General features: G+C 47.8%; 1 protein-coding gene across 1 annotated transcript in view; it reads right to left on the bottom strand.

The window, feature by feature from the left end:
• Dgki (diacylglycerol kinase iota) overlaps window positions 1–11,459 on the bottom strand; it is a 421,628-nt gene extending 410,169 nt beyond the window's left edge. Inside the window, exon 1 of the mRNA XM_051174678.1 lies at window positions 10,943–11,459. Within this exon, the coding sequence (XP_051030635.1) occupies window positions 10,943–11,328 (386 nt within the window). The 5' untranslated portion in view covers window positions 11,329–11,459. The remainder of the gene's footprint in view (window positions 1–10,942) is intronic.
• Window positions 11,460–12,738: the final 1,279 nt, after the last annotated feature.

The following is a 12,738-nucleotide window of genomic DNA, read 5'->3' as shown; positions in this document are numbered from 1 at the left end:
GTTTCTTCAAATGTGAAAATGACTCAGGTTTTTTGACATGCTGCTTTGGAACCTTCTAGGTGTCTATAAGTGCACACGTGAACATACTTAGCAAACTCTGAAGAGTCTGTAAGTGGAAAAGCTAATGCAAACACTCTCAGCCCGAACAGCTCACTGGTTAAAAAGGAAATGTCCACCTCTTCTAAGGATATATACTTCTGATTATCAAATGGTGGTAATTACCAGTCCAGCCCCAAAATATGCTCCTAACTTCTTTACTGGAACCCAACTCATGACCATCACCCACCTTCCTTCAAGTTCCACTCTGATTACAAATCATGAGGTCTTGCCCTGAAGGTAGAATTTAAAAGGATCAGTGCCGGGCTCTAATCCCCACAATAATTTTAGAATCCTAGGAAGCTAGATTTACCTTCTCCATTCCCATTGAATGGAAAGTTCACATTGTTCTTAAGGAGCCATCATGGAAGGTACAGTCTCCTCCTCCCTACAACTGGAGGCAGCTGCTATCCACCCAGACCTGAGTCTTGTGCTGGGGAACAACACAAACTTGCTGCTGGATCATGGGTAAGGCCTTTCTCCGAGTCCTGGCCCTGGCCTGCCTAGGCCAGCTGAAATTAAATGCATGCCCTGGGGGGTTGATCTAATAAGATGCTATATTGTGAAAATATGACTCTTTGCACACCAAAAATGGGAAAGAGTAAAAGAGTAATGAGAATGAGAAGCCACTTTGGGAGGCTGTGTTCAGTGAGAAGTACGTAAACAGAAACACAGATCTTAGCCTGCTGATTAACCAGCTGCGTGACCTTGGGAACACTGTCAACATACAAATGTCGATGTCCTTATCAGTATGATGAACATAGTAGTAGTCCTTTCCCAGTCACAAGCTCAGAGAAAAGCTGTACGCTGGATGTTTAGCAGCTTCCAAGAAAAGCTGGTAACTGGGGTTCATTACTATCAGGGGCGGGGAGATGTCTAGAGGAGGTGGTACGCCCTGCCCTGCACTTTACAAGGACTTGAGAAACACATGGGTTGCCTTTGTTTCCTCGGGAATGGTTCAGAGCCCACGGGGATGACGAAAATAGAAATGCCCATGATTTCCTAAGACTTTGTGAGAAAATGTAAGGTGTGCTGGTGTTGTGGGCTGAATGTCTCTGCTTACTACCAGCAGAAAACCTACTTGGCCATGACTACGTCATTTCATGCCCAATACGCGCACACACACATAAAGTCCTAACTAATCTTTCCATGGAGCTCTACCATCTCCTTCATATGTTGAACTCCTAACCCCAAAAGTGATAAGTGGGGGGGGGGGATTAGGACATGGAAAGTGGCGCCCTCTCCTCGGGGAGATTGGCAGCTGTCTAGGAGGAGGTACACCCATTTGGTGTCTCTGCTTTCATCCACGTGGGAACACAGCAAGATTACAGCCATAGGCATCCCAGAAGAAAGCCCTCCTCAGAACCTGGGTTTCAGGCTTGCGCCTCTAGCCCTATGTGATTTCTGAGCCATTTGGGCTACAGCAGGTACAGGGGACTCAGGTGGCTGAAAAGGCCCACAGTTTTCTCCTTCCTTCAAACTTCAAACGCTAGGGATTGCATTTCAAGTAGAAAGCGACAAGAGCATGCCACAGCTCAATCTCTACAAGGACAAGGGGTCAATTTAAAAGAGAGAATCTATTTTTAATCAAGCTTTTCCATCAAAAACCTCTACAGGGAATGCTCTCCATCTGAGTGCCTTGCCTCAAAAAGCTGTCACACAAAATGATTAAATCTCCAGTCCTTTTGGCCTGAGAAATGTTCCAGACATTTTCCTCAAAATGATCCATGAACCCCCTTTTTAAAATTGCCTCCACATAACCTCATATAAAGCTCTTCTTATCTCTAAGCAAACTTCCTTTGAGTTTTTTGGGTTTTTTTTTTTTAATAATAAAAAATGAATTTTACGGGAGGCTGGGGAGATGGTTCAATCTGTAAATACTCAGTATGTGAAGATGAGGACTTGAACTCAGATCCCCAACACCCAAGTAAATGTCAGGTAGGCATGGCAGCCTGATTATAACCCCAGTGCTCAGAAGGGAGAAACAAGATTCCTCAAGCAAGCTGACAGCTAGACCAGCTGAATTGATAGGCTCTGGATTCAAATGAGAGGCAATATTTCAATATGCACAGTGAAGACCAAGCACCAGCACACACACAGGTGCATACACTCACACATGAACACACATACACATACACCATATGCATGCAACATAATATTTTTTCCAGATATCTGATACATCTCACACATACACACTTCAATAACTATAAGTCCCTTCAAGGAATCTACTCTCTATTTCATACAAATAGGCTAAAGTAGCCATCCAACTTATCTTTGTGTCCCAAGTAAAATAAATTACACATACACACCCCAGCACTTATGCAGAGTCTGAGCTGGTTTTATGTACTCAACAATAAATCCATCTAAAGTCCTTTAAAAAATCAAATTCTTTGCTTTAGCCTGGTTGAGCTGACTGACAGAACATCCCAGAAGGTTGAGTCTCCCATTTCTGAATAATCCAAGCAGTGAAGGTTTTGTTGTTTTGTTTTTCGGTCCTCTGATTGTCAGGATAGGCCAGTCGGTCACTGTCTGTGTTTAAAGGGGGGGGGGCATCATCAGGACAAGGCAGGAAAGATGTTTTATGTCCTGCAGTCACAGGTAATGGCTGTGTCCTCATTCCTGACACAGGATGCCTGCTCTCAGATGGCCAGCTGGAAGTCTGGGTCACTACCTTGATGTTGCCTGGCTTCTCTGCTCTCTGCCTTCTGTGTACTCCAGTGACCAGACCTCTCAACAGCAGAATCCTTTTTCATTGCCTGGTAAGGATGGACTTACATGCTAATCCATTCTGGAATACTAGAAATCATTAGAAAGTCTACATTGTCATGAATGCCAAAACCTGTAGGTTTTCACATCTTAAAGTACGTCTACCTCATTTTCATATTATCTGAATTCTTTTACTGTCAGTCACTGACACGGGGCAGATGTTGAATATTTGGAAGAATAATACACTTTCCTGTTATGTCACAAATAACACCACCCTGGCAAGCATGCCTATATCATTTGCTTTTCGGGAGCCAGAATTGTATCAGCTCACTTAAACTAGAAATGGTCCTACAGGGTGGCCACTACCATGTGAACACTTCACAGACGGGGACACTAAGGCACACCGGGGCCTTATGGGACTTGCAGAACAGCTGTAGTAAGAAGGCAGAAGTAACCGTTTGGACCTTGGTAGTAAGTCTCAGAACCAGGGCTCTCAAGCATCACTCTGAGAGTAGTCAAAGGGTTAAAAGGAGACTTTACCCTTTACACTTCCAGTGTCTCCTCCATACCCGCCAAAAGCTAGAGCATGGGTGTACCAAAGCCAGAACCAGTTCTTACCAGAGTGAGTCTAAAAATGTAAAGGCAAATCTCTACTTGAGCAAATCTCATAGCGGCCTGACTCAAGTCCCATGAAATTCTTTTCAAACAATGGTGCTTGCTCCATTCCAAAGTTGACAAAACTCAGGACCAGAAACAGCATCAGCATTTACCTGCTAAGATCTTTCCCTATGACACCTCCCCTCCTTCAGCCAGTGTGCATGCATCTGACACAGTGACTTACTTTCCTCTATAATAATCCAAGCTGAGTCCAGACCACTCCTCTCTGAATACTAGGGACGTTGGGAAATTCACAAGCCATTCTCTCCTGCTGTATAGGATACACGAGTATGAAAAGTAGCTGTCACTCTTTTGAAGAGTTTGTTGTTAGGCAAATTATAAACAGAGCAGAAGCTCAGAGTCACAGGTGAGCTAACGCATTCTTCAAAATAAACCTTACAACACATACACACACACACACACACACACACACACACACACACACACATGTCATACTGATGGGAGAGATGCTTGAAGTAACGCATACCCTAGGGTGTTGGAGTGGCCAGGCAGAGTGGACCACAGTCAGGACAACAGACCCCAGGAATGCTGGGTTAAAAGTTCTACTCACAGAAAGAAACATGGACAGAAAATTCCTTGGGGGGAGAAAATCAATGCTGCCCCTTGGAAAGGGATGAGACGGACAGAAAGAGAACCAGAGAGCTAATTAGTGCTGCTCAGAAGGCAAATTAAGGCCTTTTCTCTGACAAGCTGCAAATAGATGGGTAGGGAAGAGCTTCTGCCGCCCTCCTCAGGCCTCCAACAGCTGGCTAGATGGCTGGAGCAGGTACTCCAGGAGGGAGCTGTAAACAGGAGCATGGCTCTGGGCTTCAGAGTGGAGTATACAAGAGAGGAAGGCAGAGGATGGGAAAATGGTATTTACAGTGGACCCCAAGGAGGCAAGAGTAGCTGCTTATTTAAAGTGGATGTTTACATTTATTCACTCAAGAAATATTTATCTTCTGCCTACCGATCAAGAAGAACAGGTTTCTTCAAGGCAGCTAAGCCAGCTGAACTCTGCACAAAAATGTAACTCCCTTAATCTCCAAGCCTCCCAGGCAGGGCAGACACTGCCCTGACACCATTTTACTGGTGATACTGCTGAGCCTCGAAGAGGACATACAACTCGTCTACCATCATCTGGGAGACTCCCGCTTCAAACTCCAGTTTAATTCCCAGATCAGGAAATCATGGCTGAGTCCTGACAAAGTTATCTGAAGGGACCCCCCCAAAAGACCACCTGAACTTAGGCCCTCAGAGCTCCTCCTTCTGGGGAGTTTGCTGGCACACAAGCCCGAGAGACAGAATGAGAGCTCAAACAGGCCTCGCTTGGTATTTTATTTCTTTAATCTTTCACATTACACTGATTTGCTATGGCTGGCAATATGTCCCAGCCAACTCAAACAATTAGAAATTAGTCTATTTTGTCATTATTTTGTGCACATTCCATCTTCCCCTGGTATCCATCAGAAGGACAGCTCGCATACCACTGGACACAGCAGCCATTACAAGGTGGGAACTCAGAAGAAATCATCAGGGTCCACAGGACCAGTATGGCCAATGCGAACCCAAGCTGCAGAACAAATGTCCAGCCCAAAGGCAACTGTGACTCTCCAGATGCCTCTGCTTTCACAGGGGCCTCCACCCCAAGTATGCCTTGGGGCGCCAGAGAACACATGTACCCTAGATCCCATCCCAGAAGAACGGTGAGATGCAGTAACCAGGCTGGCCCTCCCTGGGACTCTTTATCTTCTCAGATTAGAAAGTAGAATGTTGGAAAGATTTCCTCTAATTTAATCTGGCCCCATGAGGCAATGCCTCTGTTTCCACAATAGAATTGAACACCAGCAAAGCGCTAACCCACTTCTCCAGCCCAACAATATGAGGCTCAGTGTGAGAACTCTCCCATGCAAAAGGAAAAAAAAAAAAAAAAAAAAAAATCAAATCCAGCCTCTGAAAGATCAGTGTCGGCAGACATGCTCTGGACAGCAGTTAGTTTGAAATCTTACCTGGTATGTGTCCCGAGTAAGGGCGCCCCTAAATTAAGTTACAGCCTCATCCTGAAGTCTTTATCTAACGAACACATGAGGCAGAGCGCAGATGTTCAAAGCTGGCCTTGTAAAGAATGTGACACCCTGATCGATAGTCGGGAGAAGTTCGTGTTCTCTGTATGCTACCAACGCCAAAGCAAAGCAGAGCCATGCCCATGCTGACCTGTTTAGCTTCAGCTGTCTGATAATACAATCTTGTTTGGGGGAACAGAGCATGACACATGATCACAGGGAGCCCCCTGTGTCTGCAAGTCCTACCACTAAACACTCAACCAATCATGGACTGACAATATTGAAAAAACAGCTCATTGTTTCTGAACCGAACATGCCATATTGTCAATCCGCTTTCATAGTATCTAACAACTACTTAGATGGCATTAACATTGCATTGGAAATTTTAATTAACGGGGGTGATTTAAGGTTTAGGGAAAGGTACAAATGACTTATATGTGAGTGTGATACTATTTTACTAAAGGGGCTTGAGTGTCTGCACAGTGGTCCCGCCCCTAACCCCCCACAGCCACCAAGGGACAACTATACTCTGTTGTTGTCATCACAGTCAAGGACTGAGACCTTTTTCCCACCAGTCGTCTCCTCTAAGAAGTCCCATGTTCTATAAGAAGTCCTCTAAGAAGTCCCATTGCTTCTATACTGTACTAGAAACTTCCTGTAAGGAAGGTCAAGTGTGACCACCACCACGGCTTTCACGAAGAAACTGAAGGCCATGCATAGAGACTTCATAAGTCATGGTAATTGCCAAGGCCTCCTTACAAGCAAACTTGTGCTCTCTCTTTTGCTGTGTGTCACCCGGAGAGGAAAGGCAGCAGCTTTGCGATAAGCCTCGCTGCACCTACACAGCACCTGAAGAAATGATTTTAAAAGTGCATAAACTTCTAACATGGGTGTCTTTGTACAGATAGCAGGTGTCTCGGAAGTGGTTTTGTTCTCAGAAGCAAACTCAAACAGTTTGCCGAGGATCATGGATTTATATTCATTTCTGATTCTGAAATAGTGGAGGGTTTCCGAAGGCACTAGCCCTAGAGACCAAGGCAAAGAGCCTGAGTCCAGTGAAAGAAACACACAGGGAGGAGCAGGGAGATCTGGGCGTGGCAGCACACGCCTTTTAACCCCAGGACTCAGGAGGCAGAGGCAGGTGGGCCTCTGTGACTCTGAGACTCTCCTGGTCTACATAGTGTACATAGTGCATTCCAAGACAGCCAGAGCTATGCAGAGAGAATCTGTCTCCAAAAAAAAAAAAAAAAAGGGGGGGGGGGGAGAGAGAGAGAGGGAGGGCGGAAGGAGGGAGACCTGCAGCATTCTTATAGGTGGGGTGAAAAGTCAGTGCGCACACACACACACACACACACACACACACACACACACTCATGTATGCACACATGGAAAGAGTTCAAACTTGACATGGACTTTTAAGGAACCAACTAGAAAAATGTAGTCTAAAGAGAAAGTCCTTTAGAGCCAGATCTGCCTCCAACCCAAGCCCCATGCTTCAGATTCATTTTCTGTACAACAGAAATAGTCCAGTCCTATCATAGGGCTACCATGAAGCTTAAATAACATGCAATATACAAGTCTGGGGGAAGACTCAGTAGACAAAGCTCTTGTCCTGCCAGCATGAGGAGCAGAGTTCAGATCCGAGACCTACTTAAAAGCTGAGCTGGTATGGTGGCCACCTGTAATCCCAGAGCTTGGGGGTCAGAGACAGCGTATTTATTCCCAGAGCAAGCTGGCTAGCTACTAGCCAGAATCAGCTCCAAGTTCAGTGAGAGATCCTGCCTCAATAAATAAAGAGGAGAGAGATTTTAAAAAGACAAGTCAACTTCAGCTCCCCACATATACCTACACACGCGCACACACACACACACACGCACGCACACACACGCACACACACACACGCACACGCGCGCGCACACACACATGTACACACACATGTACACACATGCACACACATACACACACACACGCACATACACACATATACACACACATGTACACACACGCACACACATACACACACGTACACACACACACACACACACACACACGCACACACACACACTAACATGTACATCCACATATACACACATGCACACCAAAAAGATACAACGTGCTGTAATACGTCTTACAGAGTCTGACAAACACAATAAATGTCAGCTGCCTTCTCTCTCTCTCTCCTTCTCTGCATCTTTCTGGGTTTTTTTTTCCCCCTTTCCATTTTACTGACTTAAAATACAGCAGTTTAAAAAAAAAAAGAGTTCCTACATATTATATAGTCATTTACACATATGTATCTGTTACAGCACCATAATTTGAAAAGAAAAAAGGAAGTAGTAATTTTAACAGAAAAATACCAGATCGCTTGCATTGCCTGCTAGAACCTTTTGCGTTATAGTCTATTGGGGGCTATTTGCTCTTTGGGTGCAGATTCTGAAATAAAGGGAAAATTCTTGTGGTAAAAGCATCCCCCCAAAAAAGAACAGCCAACAAAGGAAAGATAATGAGGGGAAGTCTAGGGGCATATAAAGGAGTTTATTTTACTTAACAAAGTAAAAGTCAGCAAAATGAATAATCTGCCTCCAGAAATGGTTATTTAAAGGCATCTTGTAAAGGGCTCTGGTTCCTAAAAAGACAGGAGTCACTGCATATGCCCACCCACTCTTCATTTATTTTTAAACTCTAGCTTATATGTTCCTTAGCAACAAGAGGAACAGATGAGACCCTCCCTACACACACACACACACACACACACACACACACACACTCCTCCAAAGCCCCCTTCTTTCACACCAACTTTCATTCTACAAATATTCATGCTCTTCAAGATATTTCCACCTGCTTGAAAATCTCCACCTCACCACCTCAAATGATCCCTTACATGAAAGCTGTACCTCCCACTCCAGATACACACTTTTGCACAGAATCTGTCCCCCAAGGCCTTCCTGACTGCTCTCCATTAACTCCCGACACTCCCCATCCTAAGCTGTGCCCAGAACCCTCAGGGTCAGATGGAGGCAGGGGAGTAACCCCTGAAGAGCCAACACCCAACCCCAGACCAAACTGCTCCCTCACCAGCCTTTCTCAGAACCATCAGGTCCAGCGCCCGTCTTCTGAGTCCAGCACAAAGGCCACCATGACAAATAGGAAGACCATTTGCTCTGACTCTCAGAAACAAATAAACAGCAGAGACCAAAATACAGAGACTGCTCAGGATAAACACATGCTAGGTAGAAGAAGGCTCACTGCCCTTCTCGCCTTTGAGACTATGTGGCTTGGTTTGGCTGTGCAGTTTATGAGTTCTAGAGCCAACTATTGTGCCTTTAAGACAGCAACTCTCAGGTAGTGTGGTGTATAAGCATCACAACTAAGGAGTGTGACAACCTCCTCACCCACAGACAGTAGAGACTATACACCTGGGGATAGCAAGCAGTCTGACCAGCCACCTGAGGAACTGTGTGTGCCAGTGTCACTACCCTGGAAATGGTGAGGCTTTACTTAAAGAGAAATAGCATCCAAGAAATAAAAGTCACCACTGTGGGGTTCAGGACAGGCCAGTGTCTTGTGCTACTATTCTCTTGCCATTTGCACGCCTGTTTTTGTACCTGTACACACATCCATGTGCCTGTGAGAACACAACAGCCCAAGAGCTGCTGCTGCTGTCCCAAGAGAATGCTTTTTCTCCAGGAGAGAGGCTGGGAGAGTGACCCCTGCCAAGAGGCAAGCAGAAGAGATTTCCCTTGCAAATTCTGGCTTCACAGCCCTACCCAATAAGGAACCTCATGAATACCAATGACCCAGGAGCCTCTCTTAGCCTAGAAGCCCAGACCCACAATGTACTTCATATAATAACACACCCTACCCCCCCCAGCAATTTGCAGCTCCTAAATTAGGCTGGATATAGTTCCCGTTCCCCTAAGAGCCAGACAGACCATCGTAAGTAGAGCTGCCTGTGTCCTAGCATACCTCCCAAGAGCTACCCCACTCCCCACCACCTGCCTATTTTTAGAAACCGAAAATATAAAAAGAAAGATCCATTTGGATCTGATCTGTGTGAGTAACTAAGAGAACAACTCAGGTGGGGAACTCCCTCTGTGTGGAGAACAAAATGCAAGCAATGGATGCAGCTGCAACCGCCTGGCTATGAGGACCATTTAGGAAACAGCATATGCCGCTGGCATTTAGACACAGAGCACATGCCCTGGTGACAGGGGCCTCCAGTCCAGGCAATGCCTGTGGGGATCCCAATGACTCACACACCTGCCCCCATAAACAGAGCACACCCTCGCAACCCACACACCTCTGTCATCTGCTTTTGCTTACATAACAGCACATGGTGTGACAGGCTTAATACTTTAGATGGTTATTCTAAAAGGGACTGCTAACCCAAAAGGAAGAAGGCTCCAATGCTGTTTTCACCGACCCCTTTTCAAGTACTATGCTGAGTGAGACCCAGCAAGTACAAGCCTTCGTAAATGCATGCTGGGTTGTTGTCTAAACTTTTATAGACCCACCAGTGAGGGTGGTCTCTGCACCTTCTCGCTTGTCTGGGAATGGGAGAGCAGTGTAGGGAACCTATTCGAGCCTCACTTTGGTTCGAATCCTGACAGAGTCTGGGTTTCCTTAAACATAATTGGGTGGGCATTCATCCTACACTCTCCTTGTATCACAAACGCATCCGCCCTCAGGTGCCAGTGCAGTCTCTTCTAACCCTCACCCATAGCTTGGGAGTAGGCTGCCCACATCATCTTCTGGGCACACCGGGAGAAGAAGGGAACACATGTGCACATAATCCCAACACCCACTGACATGCCTCCAACTGGAGACCTATGTCTCACGGGTCCTGAACAGGGGGATTTCAAGACAAGAACTTCCGTAAGGATGGTCTCTTCTGTGTAAGGTTGTTCTTTCCTGCCTGTCAGATCAGATCTCAGCTATCCGGTTTGTGCCCAAGGCTCAGCCAGGGAACTCTGGAAGGCAGGGGAGTGCTGGAAAGGACACCAGCCTAGGGGCAACTTTGACGACTTTTCCTTAAAGGAGGCATGTCTGGGTCTGCACCCACTACCCATATACTCACAGAAGCGATTTTGATCTTGTCCTGACCTTAGCGTCCTCTACTGTTACAAATACACCCCCTCCCTGGTGTTGCAGGGACAAGCTGGGGGCATCTCGCTTCTTCCCTCCAGCCCAGAATTAAAGGATGGGAAGACAACAACACATATAGCCCGGAGAGAGGAGGGGAGAGACAGACAGACGGACGGAGAGCCAGAGACAGAAAGAGGGAGGGGGAGAGGCAGAGACAGGGAGAGAGACGGGGATACAGAGAGGGAGCGCCCTAACTCCACAGAAGTACCTTTCTGGAGCGAGAGCAAGTGTCCCCCGCCCTGGGCGGCACCTGTCTTGCTGGCTCCCGCGCCTACCTGTAAGAGACCTGCTTCCGGAAAGTTAAGTCCCTCAGCTTCTCCTCCAGCGCCTCTTCCTTCTCCTTCTGTCCGGCGGCCGCGGGCTCCTCCAGGGCAGCCGCCGCCGCCGCTCCTGCGCCCCGCGGGTCCGCACCGCCCTCGGCGCCTAGGCAGCAGCTCCCGGCGCCGCTTCCGCTACTGCTGCTGCCGCCCGTCGCCCCTTTCTCCTCTCCCGCCGAGGAGCTGGGGTTCATGGCGACCGCTCCGGCGGCCGCGGAGGAAGCCGAGGCGGTGCCGCTGCAAAGGCCGGGCGGGCTGAGGGCGCTGGAGGCGGCGGGAGCGCGGGCAGGTCCGCGCGCCGCTGGCAGGGGCAGCAAATGGCAGCCCCTTCCCGCAGCATCCATCCGCCGCTGCACCGCACCGGGGCATTGTGGGAAACTCCGTGCCTCCACTCCCCCTCCCCAACCAATCAGAGGCCACCTCTCTCCGCCTCCCCTCGGCCTCGCCCGACTAGCCGGCTCCCTCCAATTCTCCCACCCCCTTCTCCTTTTTCTAAATCCAGAGCAAAAGCCGCGGCTGAACTTGAACTCTGCCTGCAGGCAATGGACCGCAGTGGAGGGGAAGGGATGGGGAACCAGGGAGCTTGGGACGCTGGGGACGAACACTGGCCATTAGGAACGGAGAGTGTCCTGGGAAACTTGGAGGCAAGCCTACCGCGCCCTGGTTAGCTCACAAGGGAAGCGGACCCGGACCCAGGAGCTACTCTGCCCTGGCAGTGGCCGGTGAGCTGCTGGGCAAGGCTCGGTCTCAGTCCACTGATGCCAGATTCCCGAGGCAACATTTTCTCCGCCACCTCCTTGCAGCATCAGAGCAGGCTCCAGGCAATAACCTCCAGACGTGGGGGACCTTCGGGGGAATGTATCTGGAGCATTATTATCTGGGGGAACTCGTTAACCATGTGAATTATAGAGGGGGGCTAGATTTAAGCGCCAGCTGCTTTTTCTCAAGAAGAGTGTTGGGACATCTTCATCCATGAACGCCCTCGCCCAGATCCTCGCGTGATGCCTTCCAAAAGCCGAGATGCTCCCTAAACAGCTGTTAATTAGATTGAATCGGATCACAGGATCCTCCGTGAAGCAGAAGGCTGTGAGCATCCCTGAGGCAGAAGTGAAGACCTGAGATGCTTCCTGCTGTGGGTTCGCAAGAGGAGATGAGGGGCTGGTCCTGGAAGGGGCTTCTACCAGCTCAGAACCCAAGGCTGAAACCAGCTGCGCTGTAGGACTCTAGCGACTGCTCTTGATTCTTCTCTCCCTCCTCCCCTAGTCTCTTGTCTCTCTCTGTTTTTGTTTCTAAGATTATTGAAGTCTGTGCAATTTGAACGACGGGCTGCAAAGTGTTTAAGACAGATCATTTTCTAAATTAGAGGTTTTTCACCCAAGAAATTTCTGCTGTCGGCGAATGCAAGAAAAATCTATACTCAACAGTAGGTGTTGTACATATACGTGCTACTGAGGACGGAGGGGACGTCTGACTTTGCCTGAGCAGAAACAGATTCTTAGATTTCTCTGCCTTTCTTTTGCCACGACTAAAATTGGGAGCTTGAGCAAAGGTACCTCAGACCTCCTCCAGCTCTCGCAGACTGCATTTCCTCTCACAGTACATTATATAAGACAGTGGTGGGGGCATTTCCAGAGAGAAATGAAGAAAGAATTCCTGTTGAGGATCAGCACTTAACACCACACACACACACACACACACACACACACCTGTATTTTCCTAGCACCTTTTGAGTAACTTTCTTCACACCCAGGCTA

This window comes from Phodopus roborovskii, unplaced genomic scaffold (assembly GCF_943737965.1).
Source record: "Phodopus roborovskii unplaced genomic scaffold, PHOROB, whole genome shotgun sequence".
Lineage (NCBI taxonomy): Eukaryota > Metazoa > Chordata > Mammalia > Rodentia > Cricetidae > Phodopus > Phodopus roborovskii.
The sequence above is the reverse complement of the archived record's forward strand: the minus strand, read 5'-3'. Positions and strand labels throughout refer to the sequence as shown.